Source organism: Neoarius graeffei, chromosome 9 (genome assembly GCF_027579695.1).
Source record: "Neoarius graeffei isolate fNeoGra1 chromosome 9, fNeoGra1.pri, whole genome shotgun sequence".
Taxonomy (NCBI): Eukaryota; Metazoa; Chordata; class Actinopteri; order Siluriformes; family Ariidae; genus Neoarius; species Neoarius graeffei.
In genome coordinates this window covers 86,979,287-86,994,550 of record NC_083577.1, presented here as the reverse complement: position 1 = coordinate 86,994,550, position 15,264 = coordinate 86,979,287, and the positions used below count along the sequence as shown (strand labels likewise).

Below are 15,264 nucleotides of genomic sequence, written 5' to 3'. Positions count from 1 at the left end.
AGTTTTCATGAGTAGTGAATGCTCTTTTCTGCTAAATTTCTTCTTTCAGATGCTCTCGTTAGGGGTCGCCACAGTGAGTCTGTTCCGCATATTTGATTTGGTATAGGTTTTACACTGAATGCCCTTCCTGACACAACCCTCCTCAATCTATCCATGCTTGGAACCGGCACTCAGTGTGCACTGGCTCATTTCTGTGAAGGGTCTCAGTCATCCAGGTCATCGTAAACTGTGGGCAACTGGGCTTGCTTGAAATCCTTGAAATCTCATCCAAAAGGCTTCTTCAGTTCTGTCTGACTGGTGTGGAGTTCCAGGTATTTATCCTCTAGTGGACCAAAAGCAATCCTAAGGAGAGTTGTTAAGGTCACATGGGTCGTTGACCCTCTCAGTCATCCTGTACGTTGTCAGGGTCACTGGACACTGGGTGTGAATGTTGTTAGCAGCCTTGATCACCCTAACGACCCTCTAGGCTGCTAACAACATTCACACCCGGCCTCCAGTGACCCTAACAACCTACAGGATGACTGAGGCCCTGTCCACACGGCAACGGATTCAGGTGAATCTGATAAAATTGTTTATCGTTTCGTCCTGGCGTCCACACGGCACCGGCGTTTTGGATGCCCCAAAACAAAATCTTTTGAGAACGGGTTACAGAGTGGAAAAATCTGGCAACGGCACTGTTGCAAAGTCGTCTGGATGAGTAGAACGGATTTGTTTACGATGACGTCACAACCACATAACAATCCCGCCAGCAAAAATAGGGAAAAAAGGAGCGATCACCTCTTCAGATGCTGGTTTAAGTCCGACAATACATTCCTCAAAAAGGGCGTAGAAGAACAAAGCAATCCATCAATGTGTAGCATTCAATTTATTCCAGATCATTAAAGAATTCTGGAGGATCTCAGAATGTTGGCGTACCGGCTTCCATCTACCCCCGTTCATTCCTCTCTCTCTCCATCTACCCCCGTTCATTCCTCTTTCCGCGTCTCCATTCAAAAAACGAGCACGTGATTTAAAGGGACTATAGCCATAGGACAGGGAGTGAGAAGGTGTGCGCGTGTGACAGTGACAGGGAAGAACCTAGGCTCATGCTCGCCCTGAATTTCTCTTAAAGTGAAGGCAGAAGAATGTTCAGCGCCTGGCCAGGCTTTCTATGTATTAATTTACATAGACGTTTTAATATGAAATATAAATAAGTGTCTTAGACAATAGATACTATTTTACGCTACTGACTAATAATCAAAACTTTATGTGGCTAATGCTACAGAAGAAGGGGTTTATGCTCATGCATCTACTTCTTCTATTGTTCTGGTGTCTCCGATGGGACCGTCTTACAGCGCACATAGAGGTGTGGCATGTGTATTGCATCGTTTTCAGCAAGCGTTGCGTTGCCATATGAACCTGATATTTTACTGATCCGTTGCCCATGTGGACGTGATCTCATCTCATCTCATTATCTCTAGCCGCTTTATCCTTCTACAGGGTCGCAGGCAAGCTGGAGCCTATCCCAGCTGACTACGGGCGAAAGGCGGGGTACACCCTGGACAAGTCGCCAGGTCATCACAGGGCTGACACATAGACACAGACAACCATTCACACTCACATTCACACCTACGGTCAATTTAGAGTCACCAGTTAACCTAACCTGCATGTCTTTGGACTGTGGGGGAAACCGGAGCACCCGGAGGAAACCCACGCGGACACGGGGAGAACATGCAAACTCCACACAGAAAGGCCCTCGCCAGCCCCGGGGCTCGAACCCAGGACCTTCTTGCTGTGAGGCGACAGCGCTAACCACTACACCACCGTGCCGCCCTATGTGGACATGATATTTAAAAAAAAAAATCTCGTTGCCGTTGTCGTGTGGATGTAGCCTGAGAGGGTCAACGACCCATGTGACCTCAACAACTCTCCTTAGGATTGCTTTTGGTCCAAAGTCAAGTCAAAGTCATGCCAGGATCTGGTCTTCCAGGGCAGGCAGTCTCCTGTCCCAGTACCACCCAATTCCTTGAGGCGCATGGGTGTGGCGCCGATCTCCATTTTGATAGCCTTCAGCCTCCCACCTATTATATAGCTAGGGTTACAGTGGTAACTGTGAGAGTTTTGACTTCCCCACTTGCATCTGTATTGCAGCATGCCTTGCCAGATGGCCGTAGGTGCCATTTTTATAATGGTCTTTGGTATGACCCGACCGTGAGTAGAACTCGCACTCTCCCGGTCAAGAGGCAGACACACTAACCACTAGGCCAACTTGCAGTTTAGCTAACACCATTCACACCCAGCCTCCAGTAACCCTAACAACTTACAAGATGACTGATGCCCGTTTTCCACCAAAGCAGTTCCAGGGCTGGTTCGGGGCCAGTGCTTAGTTTGGAACCGGGTTTTCTGTTTCCACTGACAAAGAACTGTCTCTGGGGCCAGAAAAACTGGTTCCAGGCTAGCACCAACTCTCTGCTGGGCCAGAGGAAAGAACCACTTGCGTCAGCGGGGGGGCGGAGTTGTTAAGACCAACAACAATAACAAGACCACAAAAGGTCGCCATTTTTAAGCGGCAAGAAGCAGCAGCTGTACAAATGCAAAGTCATCCATTATTATTATTGTTGTTGTTGCTGCTGCTGCTTCTTCCGTGTTGGTTTTGCTTCGATATTCGTGCCAAGGTTTAAGCAAACTTAGCGATGTAACTGACGTATACAGCGACATAACTGACGTATACAGCGACGTAATGATGTGGCACCGTGAGCTATGGAAAAGCAAACTGGTTCTCAGCTGGCTCGCAAGTTGAACGAGTTGTGAACCAGCACCGGCTCCGAACCAGCCCTGGAACTGATTTGGTGGAAAAGGGGTATCAGAGAGTTAATGGCCCATGTGACCTCAACGACTCCCCAATGGTTGCTTTTGATTCACTAGAGGATAAATACCTGGAACTCCCCACTAGTCAGGCAGAACTGAAGAAGCCTTTCAGATGAGAGGTGAAACATCTTCAAGGATTTCAAGCAAGTCCAGTTGCTTTCTTTAGCACCTATGGTTTATTCACTGACTTGTGTAACTCCAGTGGCTGGGTATTTTACTTAAACAGGATGTCTTTGAATTTTGGAGGAAACTCCAAATGCAAACTCCACACAGAAAGGCCCCCATCAGCCATGAGGCTCAAACCTGGAACCTTCTTAATGCGAAGCATCAGTGCTAAGCACTGCACCACCATGCCACCCTCTTGTCTGCTAAACACTGGATTAATAATTACTGGCACCCCTAAAATAAACAAACCGTGACACTTGGAGAGAATAAAAGCAGCAAGACTCATCCTGTAATGTTTTTCAACAGGATCTGTACCCAAAGACTGACATGGTTATTAACGCAGCATTTTTGTGTTGATTAGGAAATATTTTTGATGTGATTATATTGTTTGGAAAGATTCCTCCATGACCAAATTGTACCCTCCTGGCAGAAGCCACCAGGTTTTGATCTGAAATGTAATGACATTTAACAAAATTTGCAACTCAGAAATACACAATTCCAGTGATGTCTGAAGTTGTCTTAGTCAGAAATGCTGAATGTACACAATGTTTATTTGAAGCAATATCTTCAAGAAAGGTGTCAATAATTCTGGAATTGACCATACTCATCACCCCATCCATATTTTGGAGGTGATTCGAGGTCGTGTCCTGTATAATGTATGATGATGTTTCTGCTCTAGGTGACTGTCACCTGACAGACTGGTCATCGTGGAGCTCGTGTCAGCTGACATGTGTGGAAGGGCGGAGTTTTGAGGTCGAAGGTCATCGGGCACGCTCACGAGCTGTTATCATCCAGACGCTAGAGAACCAGGAGAGCTGCCCAAATCAGGAAATTGAGACACGGCTGTGTAAAGGTACTGTGCATTATGGATATTATGGGTATATAAAAGTCAAAGCTTTTTACAAATAATAATAAAACAAATAAACCAACAACCATTAAACATCTTAATTGTTCCTCCTGGTTGCCGTAGGAGGGAAGTGCCACAGCTACGAGTGGAAGACAAGTGCGTGGCATGACAACCTGAGGGAGGTGTGGTGTCAGCGCTCAGATGGAGTCAACGTCACAGGTAACGCCATGGTAACAACTACAGCAACGACATCATCACAATACAACTGGACATCTCATAATAATAATAATAATAATAATTTTTTTAACATATATATTTGAAATGTATTTTATGGGTTAAGTGAGTCTGAATTGGCATTAACTCCATAAGGGTATATAGCATTCGAGGAACTCTGCCTTTACTGTGAAGTACACATTAATACACATTAATATTTGCATGTTATTTAGCTAATGTTTTGCAATAAACCACTCCAAGTTGTTCAAGATATCACACAATAATGAGTGACAGGGTGGTGTGATGAAGCAGTTATTATTATTATTATTATTATTATTATTATTATTACCAACTTACCAATGATTACAGTGTTTTATTTATTAATGAAGCCCATTATGCACTTTTTATCCATTTATTGTTATATTTGATATTCTTGAACAAGTTTCAATTGTCATGTTAGCTGTAAACAGTCGTTCCCTCACCTGCCTCTTTTTTTTTTCTCTCTGGAAGTTTATTAATGACAAAAAACACAACTTGTCATGTTACTGAGAAACTTCTCTGTCCGATTTTGAAGGATTTGTACTTTACTTAAGTTTCATTGAAATTGAATACTTATACTCTTATGGGCAGCACGGTGGTGTAGTGGTTAGCGCTGTTGCCTCACAGCAAGAAGGTTCTGGGTTCAAGCCCAGTGGCTGACAGAGGCCTTTCTGTGTGGAGTTTGCATGTTCTCCCTGTGTCTGCATGGGTTTCCTCCCACAGTCCAAAGACATGTGGATTAGGTTGATTGGCTACTCTAAATTGCCTGTAGATTTATATGGTATGTGTACCCGCCACCAGATGAGAGTTTGGGTCCCTCTGGTGTGCTATAATCACCCAAGAGAATTCAGGGAAGCTAGTTGATAGCTTCCTAGATGGCCAACCTTCAACTATGAGGATGGCAACAAACGGACAGATTCGTACTCTTGCGTTTAAAAAAAATTATAATAAAAGCATACTTTCTACTCCTCATGGTTTCATGATGACCCTTAAGTTTTTCATGGTTACATTTAAAAAGAGATATTCTCTTGCACAGCTGCTGTGTGTGACCATGCATGCTTTTAATATAACATTCATTCATTCATTCATTCATTCATTCATTTGTAGTTAACTTTAATTTTGGTAAATTTACTAGCGAGTTTTGTTTTCCTTGTTAACATTGCCTTAGCCTTCTTTCCAACAGAGTTATTAGCAAGGCAAGGCAAGGCAAGTTTATTTATATAGCACATTTCATACACAATGGCAGTTCAATGTGCTTTACAGAAGCAAAAACAAAAACAGTAAACAATAGAGAAATAAAATTACATAAAATAATTGTATTTTTAATCTAAAACAATTAATTAAAAGAATTAAAAGAAAATAATAAGAATTAAACAGAATAGCAGAAGAGTAGTAAATATTTAATAAAACAAACAAACAAGTTAATTAATCAAAAATAATATAATCACGTCTCATTGTTCATTTTTGATCTGTGAAAATAGACCCCTTCGCAGTAAACGTCATTCATACGTAAGAGGAAATTGCGTGCGCAGCCTGGACCCAAAAAAGACTCAGCGACGGTAGAGATGAGAAGAAATATTTGGAAGAAATGCCTAGTTGTTGTGTTGTCGGGTGTCAGAATCGTAGCAGTGATGGGGTTAAAATGTACAGAATTCCAGGATCTCACCCATTCCAAAAAAATTGCCGACAAGCCATCAAACGTGTAGACTGGGATGAAAGCACCATCAAAAATGTGCGGGTTTGCAGCGCCCACTTCATCACAGGTAAGATCAGGCTATTTATTAAATCTTTCTTTTTTATTCTTTCTAGTCTTCGTTTATTGATGTAGCAAAATACTTTGGTAGCGTTTGTCTGATTAGCTGGGTCATAGTTACACAATGTAATGAATATTGTTAGCATGTTAACTTAGCTTTGCATGCAATTTTGTTTGTAGGAGAGCTCTCGCTTGACTCAAGCAGTCCAGATTTTGTGCCATCATTATTTGTGTATACCGAAAATCACAATTTTAAAGCAAGGATGGAAAGGTAAAATTGTGTGCCCTCACTCTAAATGCCAACTTACGTTGACTGCTCTAACCTAGCTCCCGCCCCGTTCAGTTTCATTTCTGCTCTCTGCCTCTCGCTTTTTATGCAGCTCTGATTTCTCTTAGCTGCGCTCTTTACACTATCATTCCTTTCATGCCATCACCTCCTGCAAATTGCTGTTTAGTGTTGGTATTTGCTGTTGTAGCTAAAGCCACATTGCCATCACATCACTGGCATAATTTGATTAAAACAAAATTAATATGAATGTCCCATTGTTAATCAAGTTGTAGTCTCGCTGTAACCAGAATGTTGATGGCAGGCTACTTTTGTAAATAGGTTTTTTTTTTTTTTTTTGAGTTTGACATTTTTTGTAAATAGTATGACTGCCTTCAGGTATCAGAGGAAAATGAGGAGGGAACTTACTAACATCGTCCGTCCACGCTTTAATTAAATACGGATCTGGTAGGCGATGTCCACTCGTTAGAGTTAACTTATTTATGTAGCGTTCTCGATCTTGTAACGACAATTGTTTTGCATAATCTGACAGCTCATAATGCCGGTCTATGGGCAGCGCCATTGTTTCTGAGTCCAGGCTGCGCGCGCATCCTGGCAACGGTCGGTTCGTTTACAAACATGCGAAGGGGTCTATAGTCCATAATTACTCTTGAATTCTTGAGTTTTTAAATGCAGTACTATGGACTTGAGTCACATGACTTGGACTCAACTTGGCCTCGAGTTACAAATTTGCTGACTTTTGACTCGACTTTGATGTCAGTGACTTGTGACTTCACTTGGACTCGAGCTCTTTGACTTGGAAAGACTTGATACATTTTCAAAACCAGACCCTCAAAGTATGCAGTGAATCAGCTATTCTTTTTCCGAACAAACAATTCATTTTCAGCAAATCAGCATCAATCTTCACTTACAAGGTCAAAGTTCAACCAGTCCGACATCACCGTGCTCTAGAGAACGCCGAAGCTGAAAGACTGCACATTCCCCGATGAGAGAAGCACTTTGCAGTAGTCATTGTGCGAAAAAATCCTAAATTACCCCTAATTTAAGATTTATTCTCAGCTTGGAATGAGCTCCAGCACAATAGAGAAACTTTACTACAGAATTACGAGTGTAGGCATCCACTTACCCTTGATGGTCCTGTGTCAAGCCTGTGAGAACTTTCTTCCAAGAAAAAACAAACTCAAGCCAAAGATAAAGTACATGAATCACCCTCTCTGGCGGTTTCAGGTTATTTGATTAAGATTTACCAAGATAATAAGCACTAATTATGCTAAGTACTACTAATAATAAGAGTTACAAGAAATAAAAGTAAAATGAAAGCACAATCACGTATCAAAAGCTATCAAAGAGGAGCTGCGATCCTCGTATTGTCAGCAGAGACAGCATGAAGCTAATCTAAAGTTAATACAAAGAATAGAGCTAACTAAAGCTTCAAGACGTCAAGCATGAGCACTGTCTCTGTGACATTCTACTGTTTATACCGTATATACAGTGTGGCAAATAAGGCCGGACCGGCAGACATTGACCGGTAATTTTCACATTTGTCTGTCTTCGATTTCAAAAGCATTGGACCAGATGGCTGATAAAAATAATCAGGGCTCGACATTAGCGGTAATCAGATTGGACGGGGCAACTAAATGTTCAGTCTGGGCAAGTCAAAGCCACATCTGCTTGTCCGACAAGTTGAATTATTGCAAACTCTCCTGGAAGTTCCAGGAGTCTCCCACGTATTGATAGCAGCTCCCTGAGAAAGAACGTGAGTGCATGCTGATTGCTCTGTCTTGTTAAGTAGACCAATCAGTGTTGTGTGTGGGCGGGCTTTACGTGTTCTCTCCCAGATGGAGAGTTCATCAGTTCAGTGTATCCAAGAGCGTCGTTGACAGAGTACCAAAAAAAAAAAACTTCACCTCAGACTCCACGAAAGTGTCCCCTTTGCCTAATAGAGGTAAAATAATGACAGTGTTGCACGCTGCACTGTTTGTAACAGTGACTTTATCATTGCCAATGGTGGGTTAAACGATTGTAAAAGACATGCTGAGGTGAGTTTAACAGTGTCATATGTTCATGTGTAGATTATTTATACTGGCCGGCTTGCTGCTAAGGCAATATGATGAGGTCAAACTCATTGAAAACTTGATTAAAGTTGCAATAGAATATAAAATATGAGTTAAAGCTAGACGGCCTTTCGATTTCATAAAATCGGTGAAATTTAGTTCCGTCTGAAATGTGGTGATTGTGATATCTGTTTATTTCTGTAATATTTCACAAAATATCAGGCCATTCTGTGGCTGGGAAGTTATTTAATTTGAGGGGATTAAAGCAAATAATGTGCACGAAATCGCTCGCTTCACGCAGTCAAGCAGACAGAGGAAGTCCGTGTGCGCATGCGCAGGTTTCCCTTTGAGCGTGCACTGACAGTTCCATCATTCTGTCTCTAAACGAACAGCTGATCACACCGAGGTGCTCGCTGAGCGCCGATATTTATTAGTTTGGTCCTGCGTTTCCTTTCCTTCGTATATAACATAACGTCTTTTCTCGCTTTCTTTCCGTTACTGTAGTCGCTCTTTCATGTTTCATTCGCACACTCACGTCCTCCATTTTTCTCTCCTGTTTCAAATTTGTAACCCACAATGCCTTGAGTGAACAGGGAAAGCCCACCATGTGATGCATGATGTAGTATCTTGAATCGGGTCATGGTGAAGCAGGAAAAAATAGCGGAGAATTTAGAGCCACGTGGCTCTAAATCAATTAATTGTTCTATTTTAAAAAAACTAATAAAATTGGAAGTCTGTGATTTGAATTCAGTAGCTTTTGGTCACTAAACAAAAATAATTGGGTGTTGGGGAAAATTATTTTTGTGACCTAGACTTGAAAAATCTGAAAGGGAGTCTTCCTTTAAATAATAGTAATGAGCAGTTTACATCAATAGTATAAGTAGTCGACATATTTTATTGTCACATTTTCTGTTTAAAGGCCGACCTAATTTGGTTTACAGATAAGAGAAAATTACTCAACAGAGCATTACATATAACTGCCCCAGACAATATAGTAATGATACCTTATGCTTTTATATCTTTTATGGACCACATATTTTAGAGATTGTTAAAATTCACCATTTTTGTCGTAATTATTCATGAATCACATCAATAAAGTTCCAACAAAACTAGTTCGATCATTTCAGCGATCCAGCCGTGTTATTGTTTATGAAATTGTAAAGTTAGCCACAAATGTGTCAGATAACGGAATCCAGGGACACATGTTGGCCCGGGGGCATTTTGAGTTATTGACAGATTCAGAAAGTACAGTTTCTAAGCTTTCCAATGATGCCTTCCATGTGGAGATCTGACAATATTTGAAGAATGTGTGGCCTTTTGAAAGTGCATACCTTTTAAAACAGGAAAGGGAGAAAATCGCACTCAAAGTTTTCCATCTCAGTTACTCTGGGTGTAGGGCGGGCACATAATGCTGCTCATTTGCATGAGATTAAGGAAAGCCCTACCCCCTACTAACTAGCACGATGCTACTTTCATGTAAACAAAGATCACCACGTCAATTTTCCTTCCATGCAAAGTATGCCCAACACAATTATGAAGTACAAAAATAAGTCCTAAAGTATACTTTAACATTTTGTGGTTGAAAAATTACTCACACCGTAAGAAAGAAAGATAGCACGATGATAACACAACTAACACAATGCTAGTTTCATGTAACCAAACCACAACACTCTCCATTACATGCAAAAATAACCACACAGCCTTAGATTAATAAACTTACCCCATCAGAAAGAGAAACGTCGCCTTGCACACACCAATGCCTCCGATGGAATAATGTAGTCCTAGAACACTTCCTTTTGGTTGAGTTTTTTTGCTAGAAATGGTTATCTCCGATGTAAATACCGTGCGTCTGTTTGCTTCGCGGTGTTTCAGCTCCTCTGCGCTCTGTTTAGCTTGCTCATTCCATAGTGAAATTACACGCCTGTATGCAGTTAAGTAGCCACAAGCTCAGCTCGTATCATACAGCTGATTCGCCAAAACAAAACAAAAGACTTAAATCATCATGTGAATGGCCCATATGGTAATTTACCCACACCCCCCAGCAGGCTACAGTCCTGACAAAAACGAGACAATTTGCAACAAAAAATGCTTTTCCAACAAAACAATCTATTATCTGAAATACTGATTGCATTCTTCAAGATCTCAACTTGCACATGATGGAAAAAAAATGAAAATCACAAATTTTGAAAAAAAAAGCTTCTTTTGCGATTATCTCGGATTCGCTTCGGCCGACATGTGTCCCTGGATTCGATGAGGTGTCACAAATGTCTAGTCTAATTTGGCCTTTGAAGATCACAACAGTGTGCCTGGACATAGCTGAGAAGCCATCTCCAGGCATCTAAAGCCTTTCAGCTTCGGGCCCCGGACCCCCGGCCGTATTGTTCCGGGCCTTTGGCCCGTCATTCGGACAGGCTGAACTTTGAACAGATCAACAACATTTCAGACTTGTCTGTCCTGTGACCATCTGCTTAAAATTCCTTATTTCACACAGTGTATATAAATATATATATGTAAGAGCAAGCAAACAAAAATGCACAAAAACTTACAGTTTTACAAGAACAAATGCACATTTCTTCACACACGCGGTGCTAATGTACTGTCACTCCTTCCTGTTCAGCCAGATTTCCTACAGTGAATGCAACATGCGATCAAGCTGCTTACATAGCCACTCCTTCTGGAAGTTTCCTCTCAGCTTGGCGATCTCTGTCTTCAACAGAATGCATTTCTGGCAGTAGTTCCTTTTTCTGTCTTTCCCTCCTCCATTTGCTCTTTCTCCCTCTGCGGCGCCTCAGTCTTGTTTCCTTCTTTGTAGGGTAGGCGCTCGTTGGCTGAAAGCACATTACTTCTTACACTGTCCTCCCAAAGACAGCAGTCTTCACCTACAACAAAAGGGCTGCAGCTTGAAGAAGCTGGCTTCAAGAATATCAGACATCAACAACAAAAGCAACCACTTCAAATTTCATTTCACGTTTGAAGCTGCATAAAGCAAATCCCAAAGTCAATCCAAAATGAATTGAGATAGATAGGTACATATGTCGGGTGGCACTGCGGTGTAATGGTTAGCACTGTCGCCTCACAGCAAGAAGGTCCTGGGTTTGAGTTTGCATGTTTTCTGTGCGGAGTTTGCATGTTCTCCCTGTGTCTGCGTGGGTTTCCTCCGGGTGCTCCGGTTTCCCCCACAGTCCAAAGACATGCAGGTTAGGCTAACTGGTGACTCTAAATTGACCGTAGGTATGAATTGTTGTGTGTCTCTATGTGTCAGCCCTGTGATGACCTGACGACTTGTCCAGGGTGTACCCCGCCTCTCGCCCATAGTCAGCTGGAATAGGCTCCAGCTTGCCCACAACCCTGTACAGGATAAGCAGCTACAGATAATGGATGGATGGATGGATGGATGGTACATACACTATATTGCCAAAAGTATTTGCTCATCCATCCAAATTATCGGAATCAGGTGTTCCAATCACTTCCATGGCCACAGGTGTATAAAATCAAGCACCTAGGCATGCAGACTATTTTTACAGTTTGGAGCTGGCCCCTTCCTCTTCCAACATGACTGTGCACCAGTGCACAAAGCAAGGTCCATAAAGACATGGATGACAGAGTCTGGTGTGGATGAACTTGACTGGCCTGCACAGAGTCCTGACCTCAACCCGATAGAACACCTTTGGGATGAATTAGAGCGGAGACTGAGAGCCAGGCCTTCTCGTCCAACATCAGTGTGTTACCTCACAAATGTGCTTCTGGAAGAATGGTCAAAAATTCCCATAAACACACTCCTAAACCTTCTGGACAGCCTTCTCAGAAGAGTTGAAGCTGTTCTAGCTGCAAAGGGTGGACCGACGTCATATTGAACCCTATGGATTAGGAATGGGATGTCACTTAAGCTCATATGTGAGTCAAGGCAGGTGAGCAAATACTTTTGGCAATATAGTGTCTGTCTATTAAGGTTTTCAGTCATCCAGGTCATCATAAACCGTAGGTGCTAAAGAAGGCAACTGGACTTGCTTGAAATCCTTGAAGACGTTTCACCTCTCATCTGAAAAGCTTCTTCAGTTCTATCTGACTAGTGGGGAGTTCCAGGTATTTATCCTCTAGTGGACCAAAAGGAACCCTAAGGAGAGTCATTGAGGTCACATGGGTCATTGACCCTCTCAGCCATCCTGCAGGTGTCAGGGTCACTAGAGGCTGGGTGTGAATGGTGTTAGCAGCCTAGAGAGTCATTAGGGTGATCTGTGGGTTGTCCTGTGAGTCACTGAAGTCAGCTGAGTCTTGGTGTGGATGTGTATTCAGTTTTCTGAGAAGTGTGCCAAGGACTGCATTGTAGGTGGCTGATGTCTCAGTGGTGTCTCAGACCACCTTGTCTGTTCAGTGATGGTCGTTCCAGGTTGACGAAGATGGCTTCTTTTACTCCTCTTTCAAACCACTGGTCTTCTCTGGCTAGAATGCGTACATTGCAGTCCTGAAACAAGTGTCCTTTGTTTTTGAGGTGAAGATAGACTGCAGAGTGCTGGCCTGAGGAACTGGCTCTCCTGTGTTGAGCCATGCGCCTGTGAAGCGGTTGTTTCGTTTCCCCAACGAAATGTACAGGTCCATGCATTCCTCACTGCAATGAATTGTGTACACAACATTGTCCTGTTTGTATCTAGGTATTCTGTCCTTGGGGTGGACCAGTTTCTGCCTCAGAGTGTTACTGAGTCTGAAGTGTACAGGGATGTTGTGTTTGTAGAAGATCCTCCTGAGTTTTTCAGATAGTCCAGAAATGGAGGGAATGACAATGTTCTTGCATTTCTTTCAGAGATTTCAAGCAAGTCCAGTTGCCTTCTTTAACAATTATGTACAGATGGGTACACTTCGTGAAAACAGTCTGCACGTCATCTCATGTATCATTAAACTGATATATTCAGTTTTTATTTTTTTTTTCAAGGGTGGCACGGTGGTGTAGTGGTTAGCGCTGTCGCCTCACAGCAAGAAGGTCCAGGTTCAAGCCCCGTAGCCGGCGAGGGCCTTTCTGTGTGGAGTTTGCATGTTCTCCCCGTGTCCGCGTGGGTTTCCTCCGGGTGCTCCGGTTTCCCCCACAGTCCAAAGACATGCAGGTTAGGTTAACTGGTGACTCTAAATTGAGCGTAGGTGTGAATGTGAGTGTGAATGGTTGTCTGTGTCTATGTGTCAGCCCTGTGATGACCTGGCGACTTGTCCAGGGTGTACCCCGCCTTTTGCCCGTAGCCAGCTGGGATAGGCTCCAGCTTGCCTGCGACCCTGTAGAAGGATAAAGCGGCTAGAGATAATGAGATGGGAGATATTTTTTCAAATATCTATATGTTTATAATGGAGTTATAAAATTTGACTAGACAGTGATGAACATAAATTTTAAAAAAATTGCATGATTTGTATAAATTTATGTGACTAATTATTACCCTACATTTGATAACGAACACAATATGACCTGTTTAGGACTCGAAACTTAAAGACGTGTTACTTGACTTGGTTTTATCAAGCTTCTGACTTAATGATTTGCTTCCACTTCTGTTTAAATGTGGATACTTTTTTACTTTCACTCGAGTAGATGTTTGACTCATTTCTTCTAGTTTTAATCAAGGTTTTGTCACAGTACTCATACTTTTACTAAAGTACATGTTCGTTTGTACTTTTTCACAATCAGGACGTCAGTAGACTCGTATAAGTAAAAAATAAAATAAAAATAAAGAAAATATTCATAACGTATTAACAACAGCCAAAATATTATAGTGTGGTTTTATTTATAAGGCTGCAAGTCTTTCCTGCAAAGCTGTTAATGATATCCATGTTTCATGAAGTCTTCTCCAGCTCACGTGTACTGTTGTGACTGAGATTTGAATTTTCACGTACCAGACTGCATGAACGTTCCTTCTAAAGACAGCACACGGCTCTCACACTGACACTATGGCGTTTGATCCTGTTTCCTTTTTATTTTACTTTTTTTATTTCACTTTTCTTTCAGCACTGAGGTCAGCAGGTAAACCCATCTCGCAGAAAAGAAAAAAAAAACAGGAGTGAGGAGACGAGAAGGTTCTGAAGTAGTCAGTCAGTGTGATGTTAAAGAAAACAAATTTCACCTTTCACACAATCTCGAATGTGAACATCGTTTCAGTAGATATTTATGAATTTCAGCTCTTCAGCAGCACTACAATGACTGCTTTCTATTTCACACACACACACACACACACACACACACACACACACACACACACACACACACAACTCTATTTATAACTATATTTATGACTCCTATAAACTGAGTTCTTATTTACCAAGCACCATGTTTTGAGAAAACTATCTGTGAATGTTTCGGCGCTTTTATAGGACTATAACATGACTATTGTAACAGAGATGGACAGATTATGTTTCTGTTTATTATCAGGGTTTTTTTTTCTTGATCAGGGTTGGTGTCAGAAGTGCAGGCGACAGACAAATGTAAAAGCAAGAGAGTGTTTTATTCAGCAAACTGGCAGATAAATCCAAATCATGTCAAAGCATGTCATTTATTAAAGTTAGACTGTCATTCAGATTTTTCAAGTGTAGGTCATAAAAAGAATGTTCCCCGACAGACAGTTATTTTTGTTTAGTGACCGAAAACTACGGAATTCGAATCACAGACTTCCAAATTGATTAGTTTTTTTAATAGAACAATTAATGAATTTATCTCCACGTGGCTCAAATTCTCCGCTATTTTTTCCGGCTTCACCATGACCCAATACAAGATACTACGTCATGCGTCACGTGGTTGGCTTTCCCCGTTCGCGCAAGGCATTGTGGGATACAAATTTGAAACAGGAGAGAAAAATGGAAGACGTGAGTGTGCGAATGAAACATGAAAGAGCGACTACAGTAACGGAAAGAAAGCGAGAAGAAAAGACATTATGTTATATATGAAGGAAAGGAAATGCAGGACCAAACTAATAAATATGGGCGCTCAGCGAGCACCTCGGTGTGATCAGCTGTTTGTTTAGCGACAGAATGATGGAACTGTCAGTGTACGCTCAAAGGTAAACCTGTAGATGGCAGTAATGCAACACTGTGG

At 41.9% G+C, this 15,264-nt stretch overlaps 1 protein-coding gene across 1 annotated transcript in view; it reads left to right on the top strand.

Moving 5' to 3' along the window:
• Nucleotides 1–15,264, top strand: part of thsd7ba (thrombospondin, type I, domain containing 7Ba) — a 480,459-nt gene that overhangs the window by 440,120 nt on the left and 25,075 nt on the right. The window contains exons 24-25 of the mRNA XM_060930603.1: nucleotides 3,692–3,865; nucleotides 3,983–4,078. Coding sequence (XP_060786586.1) covers nucleotides 3,692–3,865; nucleotides 3,983–4,078 — 270 coding nt within the window. The remainder of the gene's footprint in view (nucleotides 1–3,691; nucleotides 3,866–3,982; nucleotides 4,079–15,264) is intronic.